This window comes from Chiloscyllium plagiosum, unplaced genomic scaffold (assembly GCF_037043375.1).
Source record: "Chiloscyllium plagiosum isolate Xiang-an unplaced genomic scaffold, Cpla_swu_hap1 HiC_scaffold_35, whole genome shotgun sequence".
Taxonomy (NCBI): domain Eukaryota; kingdom Metazoa; phylum Chordata; class Chondrichthyes; order Orectolobiformes; family Hemiscylliidae; genus Chiloscyllium; species Chiloscyllium plagiosum.
The window spans coordinates 29,913,279-29,930,764 of NW_028270173.1; the positions used below are offsets into that span (position 1 = coordinate 29,913,279).

The 17,486-nt window shown below is 44.6% G+C and overlaps 1 protein-coding gene across 3 annotated transcripts in view; it reads left to right on the plus strand.

The window, feature by feature from the left end:
• atat1 (alpha tubulin acetyltransferase 1) overlaps positions 1 to 17,486 on the plus strand; it is a 54,155-nt gene that overhangs the window by 2,122 nt on the left and 34,547 nt on the right. Inside the window, exons 1-2 of one of the 3 annotated variants that reach the window (XM_087979450.1) lie at positions 2,515 to 2,587; positions 16,548 to 16,608. In XM_087979450.1, coding sequence (XP_087835576.1) covers positions 16,588 to 16,608 — 21 coding nt within the window. In that variant the 5' untranslated portion in view covers positions 2,515 to 2,587; positions 16,548 to 16,587. Of the gene's footprint in view, positions 1 to 2,514; positions 2,588 to 10,855; positions 10,926 to 16,547; positions 16,609 to 17,486 lie in introns of those variants that run through there. The other 2 variants (XM_087979449.1, XM_087979448.1) reach the window with 2 other exon arrangements.

A 17,486-nucleotide genomic window follows, 5' to 3' on the forward strand; every position in this document is an offset into this window, starting at 1 on the left:
GGAGTGTTGCTGAACAAAGAGACCTTGAAGTGCAGATTCATAGCTCCTTGAAAGTGGAGTCGCGGGTAGATAGGATAGTGAAGAAGGCATTTGGTATGCTTTCTTTTATTGGTCAGAGCACTGAATGTAGAAGTTGGGAGGTCATGTTGCGGCTGTACAGGACATTGATTAGGTCACTTTTTGAATATTGTGTGCAATTCTGGTCTCCCTCCTCTCGGAAGGATGTTGTGAAACTTGAAAGGGTTCAGAAAAGATTTACAAGGATGTTGCCGGGGTGGAGGGTTCATACTACAGGGAGAGGCTGAATCGGCTGGGGCTGCTTTCCCTGGAGCCTCGGAAGCTGAGGGGTGACCTTATAGAGGTTTATAAAATCAGAGGGGCTTGAGTGGGCTAAATAGACAAGGTCTTTTTCCTGGAGTGGGGGTGTCCGGAACGAGAGGGCATAGGTTTAGGGTGAGGGGAAGATATAAAAGGGTACATAAGGGGCAACCTTTTCACCCAGGGTTGGTGTGTACATGGAATGAGCTGCCAGGGGAGGTGGTAGATTACAACATTTAAAAGGCATCTGGATGGGTATATGAATAGGAAGGGTTTAGAGAGATATGGGCTGCGTGCTGGCAAATGGGACTAGATTCATTTAGGATGTCTGATCAGCATGGACGAGCTGGACCAAAGGGTCTGTTTCCATGCTGTGCATCTCTATGACTTAGCAGACAGACTGGATTGCTATCAATATTGTCAGCTGAATCCTGGAGGGAGGAAATTGTCTGACTGAGATGTGACAGCTGTCCCAACAGACAGGTCCTCTGCCGCATCCCACACACTCAGCTCTCACTAGATCATGAGAACTTTCAAGTGTGCTTCCCAAATGTTTCCTCGGCTTTGTTTGGAAGGTGTGGTGAGTTGATGCAGTGCAACTTACAAACACGATGCACACTGCTTTCGCTGCACAGCTGTGTTACACTGAGTGAATATGGTCGATGAGGTGCCTCTATCCTGAATGATGTCGTGCTTTTTGAAAGTTGTTGGAGCTGCATTCATCCAGGCAAATGGAGGGTACTCCGTCACACTCCTGATCTATGCTTTGGCCTTGGGGAGTAAGAGGCAAGTGCTTCAAGAATTCAGACTTGTAACCGCAGTATTTATCTGGCTAGTCCAGTCCAGTTCAGTTTTTGGTCAATGGAAGCCCCTATGTGTCAATGGTAAGGAATTTAGTGGCCGTACTCCTGGTAAATTGTTAAATTATTGAGTTGGGTGGTGGGGATTGTGAGAAGCGTTTACGGTCTGTCTTGTTAGAGTCTTTGCTTTGTACCTGTGTTGTCTAATGTTCCCAATGAGTAAGACGTGAATTGTCCATCATGAGTGTGTTCAGAGATGGGTCTTGTGTTCCCCTTACTCGGAAGAGTTAAATAACCCTGTTGCTCTGTTGGATTTTGTCAAGTGAATAGGGGAAGGAGTGACCTTGTGTGTATCTGAGTCATTGAAATTCTCAGTGGTATTTGAACTTCCTGTTTTTCTTAGGCAACTCAGTTGCAATCACAAACTCGGTGAGGTGGGGGAGGGTGTAGCTTGTGTTATTTTCCTTGGGTCCATGTGGCTGGAGTTGGTGCAAAATTCTGTGCTCCAGCTGGGATTTGGTTTCAAGCCACTGAGGGAACTGTGATTTCTCCCAGAATCTGTAGACACAAAAGAAGAGGAAATCAGCATTGGGGCTGAGACACTACCTGCTTCCCCCCCCCCCCTTTAGTGTTCCTTCGTTTTTAAGGATGTGAGGAATGAAAGGAAGATGGAAATGTCAGGTGCGAGGAAACCTGTTTCCTACCCTCACTAACGGTGAATCAGGACTCAAGCTAATGATCGAAAACAGATGAACTTGTGTTGAACCTGTAACTAGTGGAGAGGTGATATTATAGGTCTTGACACCACTTTGCAAAATCAGTTTGGATGAGCGAAGGCCTTTGGGCCATTTGTCATTTTGTCCTGACTAAATACCAATTTCAGCTTCCAGCTAGTTTCTGCAATGTGTCCAGTGTCTATCATTGCTCAAGTTCTATCTAAAGAAATGCATCCTAAGGCCTGCCTTAAAGTCTCCTTTACAATTAGTTTTATCTTGGGAGAAGGATCTCTGTTTGCCACTCTTTCCTTCCCCTCTCATCCACCCCACCATTGTCTTGTTGAGGTCATGCACCATTCTCCAGCTCCAGTACATGTAACTGTGTGCGATTAACCCCCCCCCCCCCCCCCCCCAACCCATATCTAAACTGGTGCCAACGAATTGACAAGCTGGCCTGATCAGTGGCCTCTGTCGCGGTTATCTTAACGTCCTTGCTGCTTCTCTGAATTATATTGAGATTTTGATGCCTAGATGTGACTCCTTTGTTTTCAACTCCGCGAGAGTAAAGGATTTATGATGCTCTGGTGTAAAGTGCGCACGGTCTCCTCACAGAACTGTACTTTGTCTTCCCAAAAACACAGAGCAAAGGCACAGTTCGCAAAGAGTTGAGAATTGAGGACTGGTCTCCCTGTATGCAAAAGACACAAGGCCGGAGCATCAATATGAGATAAATGGGTAGCCCTTTCTCCTCAGGTCAGAAGATAAGTGATTCATGTCATGCCCCAGGTTTTTAAATGAAATATGCAACTGACCCTCCAAGTGGAGTGCTGAGAGAGGTGTTTTGGATGAGATGTAAAACCAAAGTTTCATCTGTTCACTAGGTGTTCATGAGAAGATCCCAATGTGGCATTGTTTCAGAGAAGAGCAAAGATGTTCTTTACCTGGTTGTTTGGCTAATATTGATCCCAGCCAGCATACCTAAAACCAGATCTCTACCTCATTAATACAATACAATAAGCTTCAATCTGCAATTTGAGAGGGAGAGGGTACAATCGGAAGTGACAATATTTCTGTTGAATAAAGGGAACTATGGAGCTATGAGGGAGGAGCTGGCCAAAGTTCAATGGTGCAATACCTTAGCAGGGATGACAGTGGAGGAACAATGGCAGATATTTCTGTGTATAATGCAGAAGTTGCAGGATCAGTTCATTCTAAAAAGGAAGAAAGATCCTAGGAGGAGGCATGGGTGGCCGTGGCTGACGAAGGAAGTTAAGAAACATATAAATTTAAAAGAGAAAAAGTATAACATAGCAAAGATAAGTGGGAAAACGGAGGACTGGGAAGCTTTTAAAGAACAACAGAGGATTACTAAGAAGGAAATACACAGGAAAAAATGAGGCACGAAGGTAAACTGGCCAATAATATAAAGGAGGATAGTAAAAGCTTTTTTAGGTATGTGAAAGGCAAAAAAATGGTTCACTAAAATTGGGCCCTTGAAGACAGAAAACATATTACGGGGAACAAAGAAATGACAGAAGATTTGAAATTGTACTTCAGGTCTGTGTTCACTGGGGAAGCTACAAGCAATCTCCCTGAGGTAACAGTGGCTGAAGGACCTGAACTGAAGGGAATTTATATTTGCCAGGAATTGGTGTTGGAGAGACTGTTAGGTCTGAAGGTTGATAAGTCCCCAGGGCCTGATGGTCTACATCCCAGGGTACTGAAGGAGGTGGCTCGGGAAATCGTGGATGCGTTGGTGATTATTTTCCAGAGTTCGATCGATGTGGGATCAGTTCCTGCGGATTGGAGGGTGGCTAATGTTGTACCACTTTTTAAGAAAGGTGGGAGAGAGAAAGCAGGAAATTATAGACCAGTTAGTCTGACCTCAGTGGTGGGGAAGATGCTGGAGTCTATTATAAAGGATGAAATTACGACACATCTGGATAGTAGTAACAGGATAGGTCTGAGTCAGCATGGATTTGTGAAGAGGAAATCATGCTTGACTAATCTTCTGGAATTTTTTGAGAATGTAACCCTGAAGATGGATGAGGGAGATCCGGTAGATGTAGTGTACCTGGACTTCCAGAAAGCTTTTGATAAAGTCCCACTAGGAGGTTAGTGAGCAAAATTAGGGCGTATGGTATTGGGGGCAAAGTACTAACTTGGATTGAAAGTTGGTTGGCTGATAGGAAACAAAAACTAGTGATAAACGGCTCCATTTCAGAATGGCAGGCAGTGACCGGTGGGGTACCGCACGGATCAGTACTGGGACTGCAGCTTTTTACAATATATGTTAATGATATAGAAGATGGTATTAGTAATAACATTAGCAAATTTGCTGATGATACTAAGCTGGGTGGCAGGGTGAAATGTGAGGAGGATGTTAGGAGATTACAGGGTGACCTGGATAGGTTAGGTGAGTGGTCAGATGCATGGCAGATGCAGTTTAATGTGGATAAATGTATGGTTATCCACTTTGGTGGCAAGAACAGGAAGGCAGATTACTACCGAAACGGAATCAATTTAGGTAAAGGGGCAGTACATAGAGATCTGGGTGTTCTTGTACACCAGTCTATGAAGGTAAGCATGCAGGTACAGCAGGTAGTGAAGAAGGCTAATAGCATGCTGGCCTTCATAATAAGAGGGATTGAGTATAGAAGCAAAGAGGTTCTTCTGCAGCTGTACAGGGCCCTGGTGAGACCACACCTGGAGTACTGTGTGCAGTTCTGGTCTCCAAATTTGAGGAAAGACATTCTGGCTATTGAGGGAGTGCAGAGTAGGTTCACGAGGTCAATTCCTGGAATGGCAGGATTACCTTACACTGAAAGACTGGAGCGACTGGGCTTGTATACCCTTGAGTTTAGAAGACTGAGAGGGGATCTGATTGAGACATAAAAGATTATTCAAGGATTGGACACTCTGGAGGCAGATTGTGATAACTTGCTCACCTTTCTTCTCTGTGCTACTATTTTTATAAACTCAGGGTCCCATGCACTTTAAGTTCAACGTGTTTCTTAATATTTCAGAAATAAATTGATTTCAAATGCTTTGGGATGTTTCCGAGGCTATTAAAGCTGCTCAATAGCTGTCCAGCTGAATGTAAACCTAAGCTGACGAAATAAGTTTTCCATTCCATCTTTGATCATCCTTTTTTTGGCTTGCATTGCGCTGGATCAGAAAAGCAAGTATGCTGGGGCCCAGTAGTTGGTTTATCTGTCCATGTCCCACTAATGAGCAAGGCTGTCTTGAAGCATCGACCAGCTTGGATAACATTGTATCCGCAGAGATTCAGCTTGCTCTGTTTTGGAAGCAATGTCGTTTGGATCCCTATTTCCCTGCACTGGCTAGGGAGTAAAAAACACTCTCGCAACCATTAACCATTGGTTAGCACTGCTGCCAAGCAGCGCCAGAGACCGGGGTTCAATTCCCGCCTCAGGCAACTGTCTGTGTGGAGTTTGCACATTCTCCCCATGTCTGTGTGGGTTTCCTCCCACAGTCCAAAAATGTGCAGGTTACGTGAATTGGCCATTCTAAATTGTCTGTAGTGTGAGGTGAAGGGGTAAATGTAGGGGAATGGGTCTGGGTGGGTTTCTCTTCGGAGGGTCGGGGTGGACTTGTTGGGCTGAAGGGCCTGTTTTCACACTGTAAGTAATCTAATCTAAAAAATTGTTCCTTGGTTGTGGGGCTGACGAATGTGAAGCAGAGAGACAGAAACTGACTGGCAGTACAGTAACTTGTATCACCCCCAGCTTTTTACGATGGCGTGTGGAAGCTTCCTCAGCCTGTTGCAGAGTGGCAGAAGTGGTGGACAGGGAGTCTGTATTCAGAGGTCACTAGTCAGGGCACTTAACTTGTAAAATACTCAGTGGAGAATTTAGAGGGGAGTTGATTAACCTTTTGACCAAGGGTGGTGGAGGAACCTAGAACTAATTTTCAGAAAGGTTGGTGGAGGTGGAGACCTGGATTGTGTTCCAAACACTGTTGGAATACAAGTAGACATTCAATATGTCATAATCTACAGTGTTGCGGATCAAGAGCTGGGAAGTGAGATTGAACTGCGCAGCTCTTTTGGCCAACGTGGACGAGATGGGCCAAATGGCTATCTCCTTCATTGCAAGATCTTCTGTTTTGCAACCTCTGGTTGAGAGCCAGGATCCAAACCGACATCGTCCTGGTTTCCCAACAACCCATCTTTTCCTGAAAACAGTGAAGCTTTTTTTTTTGTTGTTGTGTCTGTTTGTGTATGCGTCTAATCTTGGTTCAGTGACAGTGCCTTTTATCTGGGTCAGAAACGCATTCATGAATGCAGCTGCTGTCAGAGTCAATGTCTTCAGTGCAACAAATGAGGGTCTGTTCAGTCATCTCCAAAACTGCAGAAATTTTGTTGAATCGAAACAATGGTATGCTGTGTGATTTGACTTTTGCATATAGGTGACAGTCGGTTCCTTGTGCATTGATTTGTTTGTTGCGTTGATCTAATCTGCACCCTTCCCTCCCAAAAGTGGGCATGTTGAATTTTCGGGATCAGTGGTGCTGGAAGAGCACAGCAATTCAGGCAGCATCCGAAAAGCTTCAAAATTGACATTTCTGGCAAAAGCCCTTGCTCTTCCAGCACCACTGATCCAGAATCTGGTTTCCAGCATCTGCAGTCATTGTTTTTACCATGTTGAATTTTCTACCTGATCCTGCATTGGGTTCAGCTCATCTGGTCTTCCCTACTCGTTCTGACCTGTTGGCTTATTGTGCATCTGCTCTGTCCAGAGTTAGCTCAGCAGGTGACTCAACTGTAACTGGTCCTCTCGCCAGTAACTTGTGATCTTAAAACAGCACTCAAAAGAACACTGAGAGACCAATTTAAACCGAAGCAGTGTACAGGGTTATGGGGAGAGGGGGAGGAGTTTTGGCACTCAGTTGGAATGCTCAGAGGCTAGTGCAGACACAATGGGTCAAATGGCCTTATCTGCCCCACAATTCTGTAATTCTAGTTGAGTTCAGTGTCTGTGTCCTTAGACCGGTTGTTCTGGGCAAACCGAGCCCTGTTCCAAGCGCAGATGCCTTCATTCCCTGTGATCTCCAGGCACCAGGGCCAGTGAACACACAATTGTGTGCTGGAACAGGGCTGGCTGAATTAATGACCAAGGCAAAGAAGGATGCAATGAATTCTGCACGCTGTCTGTTAACTCCTTCGTCTCCTCCCTCTTGATATCGGTGCAGCAATAGAGACCTCAGCTGTGGCCCTGTCTGTAAGGCACTTGTCGCCACAATGTAATTAAGACTGACTCTTCAATGCCATAGTGAGGCTGTGTTGCACTGTCAGTATGACCTTCCTGTAAATGAGGGTGCCTTGTCCGCCCTCCTCAGGTTGACGTACCAGATCCATGGTGTTACTTCTGAGGAGGACTACAAGAGTTATTCCCTTGTGCATGGGCCCATATTCATCCTTCAAATAAGATCACCAAAAACAGATAATCTGGACATTGCACCCAAACAGCAGTGTGATAAACTGACTGCTCAACCCCTTCACTTAAAATAGAGGCAGGACTTTGGCTTTAAATTGGCTGCAGGAGGAATTTCTTCATTCAGAGGCTGGTGGATCTTTGGAAATCTCTGCTCCAGAGCACAGTGGGGGCTCAGTCATTGAGTATGCTCAAGTCTGAGTTTGATAGATTTCTGCATATCGACATACCCCTTGATGTCTTTAATGATGCAGGAAAATGCTGTTGAGATAGCAGATCTCTCCGCATGCCAAGCTGAACTCAAAGGGCTGAACAGTCTTCCTAGTTCTCCTTTGTTATTTGCTGATGTAAACCACATCACAAGATGGTGAGAGATGCTATGTAAATGCACATCTTCTCTCTTTATTTTCCTTGTTTGATCAGGGATGTAGTCCTCTTTGGTGTAGCTGTGATGGGTTGAAGGGCCTTTTTCTGTACTATAGATCTCTAGGTGGAGAGATTTGGCCAGCATTTGCCAGCGTTGATACCATGGAACTTTATTTCTGTGTTCTTGAATGGATGAAGGGAATATAGGCCTCTGTTTTCAGTTCTGGTCTCCTTCTCATCGGAAAGATGCTATGAAACCTGAAAAGGGTCAGAAAAGATTTACAAGGATGTTGCCAGGGTTGAAGGATTTGAGCTATAAGGAGAGGCTGAACAAGCTGGGGCTGTTTTCCCTGGAGCGTCGGAGACTGAGGGGTAGCCTTATAGAGGTTTACAAGATTATGAGGGGCATGGATAGGGTAAATAGGCAAAGTCTTTTCCCTGGGGTAGGGGAGTCCAGAACTAGAGGGCATAGGTTTAGGGTGAGAGGGGAAAGTTATAAAAGGGACCTGAGGGGTAACTTTTTCAAACAGAGGGTGGTACGTGTATGGAATGAGCTGCTAGAGGATGTGGTGGAGGCTGGTACAATTACAACATTTAAGAGGCATTTGGATGGGTTTATGAATAGAAAGGGTTTGGAGGGATATGGGCAGGGTGCTGGCAGGTGGGACTAGATTGGGTTGGGATATCTGGTCGGCATGGACAGGTTGGACCGAAGGGTCTGTTTCCATGCTGTACATCTGACTCTGTGAACTGTTATGAAGTTTTGTATCTTTCACAATGAGGCCAGGCACTGGTCTGTGACGCAATTTACTCAGTTCAGGCGTAGTAGTGACCATATGATTTTTCTCACTGTGGTTTGCCCCTGCTCATGGCCACACTTGAGCAAATTGATATATGGGGCCCGCTAATGGTTAGTCTGATACCTACAGAATGTGGAAGCATGCCTTGCATTACTGTTTTGCTGTCTTAACCAGCCCTGATGAGACAGATAGGCTAAAGGACACTTGCTGCTGAATACCCTGTTGTAAAGGCTAAGAAGTTCTGGTTTTCCATTTTTGTCTGGATGGGGAATTATGGCCCTCTGTCTTCAATGTCTTAGTCTGGTTGAAAAATGCTTCTCTGTTTGTTTTCCCAGTAAAGCACGATTGATACTGCACCTCCGCATTGAACTGTATAGGATTTACAGAAACAGACCTTTCATCCCAACTGTTCACTGCTGGTGTTTATAATCCATACGTACCTCCTCCCATCCTACCTCCCCCTCACCATAACGGCATAATCCTGCAGTTATTTCTGTCTCACCTCTCCATAACTACTGTGGACAGTGGGCCCTAACACTGCTTAGATTAGATTAGATTACTTACAGTGTGGAAACAGGCCCTTCGGTCCAACAAGTCCACACCGACCCGCCGAAGTGCAACCCACCCAGACCCATTCCCCTACGTTTACCCCTTCACCTAACACTACGGGCAATTTAGCACGGCCAATCCACCTAACCTGCACATTTTTGGATTATGAGAGGAAACCGAAGCACCCGGAGGAAACCCACGCAGGCACGGAAAGAATGTGCAAACTCCACACAGAGAGTCGCCAGAGGCGGGAATTGAACCCAGCTCTCTGGCGCTGTGAGGCAGCAGTGCTAACCACTGTGCCACCGTGCCGCCCACAAGGCTGTTGCTGTTGGCCCACATTTGACTAAGTGTGGAATCAAGTAGCCCTTACAAAATTAGAGTAAAAAAGTGTGCCACTGGAAAAAGACAGCAGGTCAGGCAGCGTCTGCAGAGCAGGAGAGTTGACATTTTGGGCATAAGCCCTTCATCAGGAATGTACAAAATTGGAGTTGATTCAAAAAATGAAGGGGGTGCTTTCTGGTTGGAGTCATACCTAGCATGAAATGGTGGTTATATCTCAGTCATCTCAGCCCAGGGCATCTCTGCAGAAGTGCCTCAGGGTAGTGTCCTATGCCCAAATATCTTCGGCTGCTCCGTCAACAAACTTCCCTCTGTGGCAAAACCAGAAATGAGAAATCTTATTGATGACTGCACAATGTTCATCCCTGCTTGTAACTCCTTGGATACTGAAGCAGTCCATGTCTAAAAGCACCTAGATCTGGATAAGAGCCAGGCCTGGGTTAGAAAGTGTCACAAATGTCAGATAATGTCTATAATCCAACAAGAGATAATCTAACCCTTGACGTTCAGTGGCATTAGCATTGTGGAATTCCCTACTCTAAACATCCAGGTGGTTACCGTTATGTAGAAACTGAACTGGACTAGCCATGTAAATACTGTGACTGGTCAAAGGCTCAGAATCCTGCAGCAAGCAACTCTTAAATGTCTGTCCACCATCTCCAGGCACAAATCAGGAGTGTGATGGAATACTCCCCACTTGCCCGATGAGTGCAGCTCCAGCAACACTCAAGATGCTTGACACAATCCGGAACAAAGCTTGATTAGCACCATATCCGCAAACAAAAATCACTCCTTCCATCACTGACTCACCGTGTGTACAAAGATGCACTGCAAGAATTCACCAAGTCTCATTAGATAGAACCATTGAAACTTGCGATCACTGCCAACTCGAAGGACAAGAGTACCAGATACAGGGGAACATCGCCATCTACGTGTTTCTCTCCAAGCCACTCGCCACCCTGACTTGGAAATGTATTGCTGTTCCTCAAATGTTGCTGGGTCACAATTCTGCAAATTGCACACCAGTGGCGTGAGAGTCTATCTTTACCTAACGGACTTGAGAGGTTCAAGAAGTCAGCTGACTGCTACCAACTCGAGGGCGCCGAAGGATGGACAATAAATGCTCACCCAGCCAGTGGCCCACGTTTCTTTTAAAAAAATTAAAGATGTTCAACTGTTGAGCCATCCCGTCCCATCCTGACCTGCCTTGTACAAGTGTCAACATTGAGGTTTTGCCCCTCTATCAGGAATGGTATCAGGGTCCATTAGTCAGCCCTGCATCCCAGGTGCCAGGACCGATCTGGGAGGTCATAGTTTCTTACAAGCTGACTTGGAGTGTTTGGGAGGCATGGGTTCTGGTTCAAGGTCACTGTGTTGCCAAGTATATTTTAAGGTGAAGCATAAGAATGAAGCAGCTGTTCATTTTTTTTCCCTCCCTTGCTTTAGTCTTTAAAATCAAGTTGACTACTGAGTTCCTCTCATGGTTCCGTTCCTGGGCTTAAATAATACCCAGGCCGTTCAAAGTTTTTGCAGGTCTAAACTTATGTTAAGATAGGTGCGAGAGGACATGTTTTAAAGGTGAGAGCAGAATGATTTTAAAAAAGGATGTGAGGGGCAACTTTAATTTACATCTGCCAGAGGAAGTGGTGGATGCAGGTACACTTACAATGTTTAAAAGATATTTGGATAAGTACATGAATAGGAAGCGGCCAAGCACAGGCTGGGGGTGAGTAGTCTAGTTTGGAAACATGGTGGGCGTGGACTGGTTGGACTGAAGGGTCTGTTTGGTGCTCTGTGACTCTCTGACTGTCAGCTGGGACTCAGCGGGTGGCATTCTCACTCATGCAGTGTCGTACTGCAGAGACATTTTCTCTGCAATACAGAGTGTTTTGCACTCTAGGGGGGGAATGGAATCACAGGAGTAGGCCATTCGGCCCATCGGACTTTCCCCACCATTCGGAGTGATCAAAAGTTTTGCCTACCTATCCCCATAACACTGTATGCCATTGTAAATCAAAAATGTATCGATCTCAACCTTGACATTACTATCCCCGCTCTGATAAAGAATTCCAAAGATTTCCAACCAAAAAGATTTCAATCCTGAGGGAGCATTGCACTGTCTGAGTTTGGGGGTAGTTACCCTTTTGGGTAAGACTTTAAACTGAAGTGTTATGAATTTCCCCTCAGATGCATGTTAAAGATTCTGCGGGGGGGTGGAATCTGTCTAACCAGTGCTTGGGTCTCAATCAATGTCAGAAATGTTTTTCAAAAATAACGGTGACCTGATCATTATATCGTTGTTGTTTGTGGTGTGGAAATTGGTTCGTACATTTCCTAAATTGCAAAGGTGATGACGTTTTGAAAGTACTTGGTTGACTGTGGAATGTTTGAGATGTACTGAAATGGCGAGCAGGGCTTTAGGGATGTAGGATCTTTCTATCTGCCTCTGTGCTGCTCATGTGAATGATTTTGAAATGTTCTGGCTGAGTGCCTGTTGAGGCCAGTCTGCACAAACCCCCACTCCCTGGCCTGTGACAGCTGCAGCTTGAATTGTTGTTGTTGCGTTACCTGCCAAAAATATTAAAATTAGCCTGAGCAGAGCAGGCGTAAGCACACTGTCTCGATTGTGGCTGTTCCGAGGAATTTACACAACAGCTGCTCTTCATTCTTCACAGTGTGATCCCTGGTTTAAGAAGGAAACCTTAATACTGGTTTTCCATTCAAAATTCTCATGTTTCACTCTTCCAATTAACAATCTGTTGTTGCTTCCCCTCCTTTCCACCCCAGCACTGGCCAGCACCATCGAGTCATTGAACTATGTAAACTCTGCCTATGGGCAGGCATTGGCTTATGTGAGAATTTCACTGGAGAAGTAATCCAGAAGCCCAGGCTAATGTCAAGGAGACTTGGGTTTGCAAACTGTGAAATTTAATTTGAAAAAAATCTGGATTAAAAAGCTGTTTATTATCATGAAAACCCATCTGGCTGACTCATGTCCTTCAGGGAAGGAAATCTGCCCTCCTTACCAGGTGACCCCTGACCCAGATATGGTTGCAATGTGGGCAGTGAGGGATGGACAATAAATATTGGTCTAACAAGTGATTCCTACCTCCTGTGAAAGAATATCGATTAAAAATATTCCGTTGCGTGTTTCTTGACTGAGGTAGACCCAGTTGCCTCATGTTATTATTCAAGCATAGGCTCCTACACCCACCAACTCCAGCGTACTGCGAGTTTTTTATTCACTCAGGGTGAGGGTATTGCTGGCATGTCAACATTTATTGCCCATCTCTAATTGCACGGAGGGCAGTTAATTGCTGTGGGTCTGGAGGCCCGACCAGGTAAGAACATTAGTGAACCAATGGGCATTTTCCAACACTCAACAATGGATTCACGGTTGTCATTATAATTCCAAGTCCAGATTTTTATTGAATTCAAATTTCACCATCTGCCATGACAGGATTCGAGTCTGGGTCCCCGGAATATTGCTTAGGTCTCTTGGTTAACAGTTCAGCAGTAATCCCACTAGGCCCTCACCTCCCCTGATTGAATACCTTTCACTGTTGATTCAACTTTCTCACACTCCGTAATCCATGTTCTTGTTACCTCACCATACCTGATGTTGATCCAGCTGCCTGACACCCTCGCTCAGTAATCCTTCTTCCTAACTCCCTGCGTTACTGTCAATACCAGTATTAATCCAGCTCCCTTGCACTGATCTGACTAGGAGTCATATGGGACCGGAAATGCGAGCTCTGTTTTTCTCTCCACAGATGATGCCAGACCTGCTGAGTTTCTCCACTGCTTTGTATGTTGTGTTCAGTAACTCAGTTGGTGGTTTTGTATGTTTCCGGTATGCATTAATCATCCTGTTAGTCGTTGAACCAGATGTTGGAAGGTTCTTCACATTGCCAATTTATTATGGAAAAGGATAATGCTGCTTTCTTACAAAATGATATGTAAACATCACCTTTTATATCCAAGTTAACTCCTAATCTCCCGAAAGTGTTGGTTCTTTATTCCCTTCTCACGCTGTTGACCCAAGTGGCCATAAAGCTATCGCCTAAATCTTGATAGAATGAGTGTTTTATTTTTACCATCACCCAAGTTGACAGCAGGATACTGAATGTGACCAGAAATCATTGCCTGAGTTTGTGTTTGTGTCTCTCCTTCTCTTGCCCCCTCCGTTCCAAGAGTATGGGATAATTCCAAATGACATTGGCTAACTTGATAAAGAGCAACAGAGATGTTTCTTAGTCTGTCTTGCTCAGAGGTTTAACTAGCTTGATCATTACAGATGGGAAGAGACAGGGAAACATAGTCATAGAGATGTACAGCATGGAAACAGACCCTTCGGTTCAACCCAAGGGTTGTCCATGTCTGTCCATGCCGACCAGATATCCCAACCCAATCTAGTCCCACCTGCCAGCACCATGCCCATATCCCTCCAAACCCTTTCTATTCATATATCCTAAGCTTATTTTTGAATTTACAGCACAGAGATACACTCTTCAGCCTTTAATATCTGGTCCTAGGCCACCACCATCACCAAACCCTAACCACCTGACGCCTTGGGACCCTGCAACCACATGGGATCAATCTGAATTCCACCAGTTTCCTTATTTCCCCATCTCCCTTCCCCATCTTATCCCGGATCTAACCTTCCAGCCGCCCTTTTGAATTATCCACCGTCTTTCCCATCTATCCGCTCCACCCTCCTCTCCAACCTATCGCCTTCTCCCCCACCTTTATCTGCCTGTTGCATTCTCAGCTACAACCTCCCCAGCCCCAACACCTCTCATTTATCTCTCAGCGCCCCCCATCCCCACCACAAGCCTCAATCCTGATGAAGGGCATATGCCCGAAATGTCGATTCTCCTCCTCAGATGCTGCCTGACCGGCTGTGCTTTTCCAGTATCACGCACTCGACTCTGATCTCCATCATCTGCAGTCCTCACTTTCTCCTCCTTTTTAATATCTGTTGACTGTTTGAAACGATGATCCAATTGGTCCTGCTGTCCCCACCCTGCTTTATCCAAATACTCTGGGAAATCATTTTGATTTGATCTATTGTCACATGTACCCAAGTACAGTGAAAAGTTTTGTTTTGTGTGGAATACAGGCAGATCGCACCACACAAAAGTCACGGAATGATCGCACAGAGCGAGAAATACAACCGCAACTTACGACCGCAAAGCGGGTGCACAAAGCAAGATCGATATAAGATTTGAAATTTGAGAGATCTATTCAGAAGTGTAACGACAGTGGGGGAAAAAACTGTTCGGTACAGGTATTTAAAGTGCATCTGTGCCTTCTGCCTGACGGAATAGGGTGGAAGAGATTATAAAACCAGGGTGCAAGGGGTCTTACCACGGCAATGGGAAATATAGATGGAGTCCATGGATGGAAGATTCTGGGCAAATGACCATGTATTACCTTTAATTCAGCTACTTATTAAGAAAGATCACAGACAATCAAGTACTGAAACAATCATTCAAACTTTATTGCATTGGTAACCAAATGTTAGACCCCTCCAGTAAGTATAAGCCTGCGATCCAACTCAGCTGTTACCTGATTAATGGTGAAATCTGGCCAGGGCTTCAATCAACAGTGACCTGTCGTTGGAAGTTTCCAGGGTTCGGTCCTTCTACATTGTTGTTCTTCAAACTTCTGTTTAAATTGTTCTGGTGTTTGATTTTTATAGAGGTTTTCGTCCTTTGGTCTCTGAGGTGATTTATTGACTTTTTTTTTTTAAAAGACCATCCATCCAAATTGTTGCAAGTCTGCAGCTTGCCACCTTATCCAAAGTAATTTCTTTTGTTTCTTGTTGTATTTGGCCTTAACCATCTGTCTGAAGACATAGCTTTCCTGTGATTTAGTCCTTAAATTCTTCTGCAGTTGTCCTTCTGGAAATAAAACATCCAGTTTATCAAGCAGGTCTCAAAGCAATTTTATCTACATAGCCACAACTACCAAGACATGGCTAATTGCTTTCAATTCCTGTATAGGTTTGTCCTTGTCCTATTAATAGTTTGTTCCAAACAGAGTTACTGCTGACTGTTTCCATGTGTTTATTTTTATTGATTCATTCAATCTGTGAAGAGTTAAGGTTCTAAAGTCTACAATATTACACTTTGCTCTTGACGAATTCATCCAGTTCCCTTGTGAAAGTCACAATTGAATCCACTTTTCCAACTTTTCAGGTAATTTACTCCATATCATCATCAGGCATTACTTTTTTTTTAGGAAAAAAAACAAACTCCTCTCCCTTCGCAGTAAAAACAGAAAATGCTGGAGAAGTGCAGCAGATCTAGCAACCTCTATGGGGGGGGGGGGGGGGGGGGGGGGGGAGCACAGTTAACACTTCAAGTCCATTTATTCTTCTTTTGAAACTGAAAGGGGCTGGAAATTAATAATTTTTATGCTATTGACAAAGAGGGAGGAGAAGCCAGTGAAACAGATGGTGAGTGAGCCAAGAGGGGGGAAAAAAACAGGGTGGTAAAGAAGAGATTGAGATGCAAAGTAGGTATTAATGGTAGCTTTGACTAGAAGCAAATAGGCCTGATCTGGAATCAAAACCAATAAGAGACAAACAGGACATGGGTTATTCATGGGGTGGAGGTGGTTGTAATCAAGATTGAGGACAGTATTCATATTCTGAAATGCTGAACTCCATGTCCAGTCCTGAAGTCTGGAAAGTGCCTAAGCAGAAAACGAGGAATGGTTTTCCGAGCTTTTGTTGAGCCTTTGCTGCTACGCTGTACTAAGCCGAGAATAAAAATGTGAGCATGGGAGCAAATGATTTATTGAAGTGGCGAGCAACTGGAAGGTCGGGGCTGTACTTAAATTCTTGTGTCAATTATCTTACATCTGTATTGAATTAAATCTTTGATTATTGTTCTCTTAGTACTGAAAGCCATTTCTCCCTAACTGTACTATCAAACCTATTCATGATTTTGGCCACTTCTATTAAATCTTCATTTCACTTTCTGCTCTTAAGAACAGCCCCAGCTTCACATTTTTCCACATTAGCTGATGTCTCTAATCCCAGTTGCCATTCTAGCAAATTTCCTTTGCACACTACCAGCCTTGCTTGGAGTGGCCTTAAACTTGTCCAATTCCTTGTCCTGCCCATCTTGGAATACAAGAGCTGATTGTTGATGCTGTGATTATTTTTTCTCTTTTTTTTTTTCCCAACAGGGCCACCCTTGAGTATCAATTGGCTACAGTGTTGGACAAGATGGGAGAGGCTTCAGCTAAGGTAATATCCACAATGTCTTTGCCCACATCTTCTCTATGTGCCAGTGATCTTTAGGAAAGCCCTCGTGGTTACCCAGATATTTAGAACTCAGACCCCAGTCTAGCAGTAGTTGTGTTGAGCATGTTTTCAGTATTAACTGAATGAGCCTAGAGTGCTGAAGTTTAGCATTTAGTCTTGTTGGGGATTTTACAGTCTTAGGTGAGTGGAGAAGCTATTTTGTCTGGTGAGGTGTGTTTTAAAAGTAGGGGGGCAAAACCTTTCAAAATCTTAACTACTGGGATGATATCTGGAAACACTTCCCTTATTCCAAACAACTCGGGCACTGGAGTAGACCAGTGAAACTGTCACGACTGTTCTTAGAGGATGGGTTGTGGATTTTGGAAAACCCCTTTTTAATTGAAAAAAAAATCTTATCGTACAATTCAGCGAAAATTTCAGAACTGCAAAGGATAGCTGGTGATATTAAGGGATATAGCGTGTAGGTGTGTCCATTGGGAATGGGGGTGAATAGCTGTCTCCTGCTCCTCTGTGGGATCCCAGTTGCTCTCCCCAGCTCTAATCAGCTGACTTTTCAACAAGTAGTCCTTGACCTCGCAATGTGCCGGTTTGTAATACTCAGTCAAGAACAACTCCTTGCTCTGGAAGAGCTGCAAGTTTTGGTCAAACCAAAGAACTTCATTCCCTAAGTCGATGGCGTTCTGCCCACCATAAAAGGAAGGATGAATTGGCCTTGAGGTGTATTGTGGGTTCGCAAGAATGATATCAGGGGTTAGGTCATGAGGAGAGATTGTACAAATTAGCCCTGTTTTCTGTAGAATTGAAGGGGTCACTGATTGAAGTCTTGGAGATATTAACAGGAAGAGACGGGGTAGATAAAG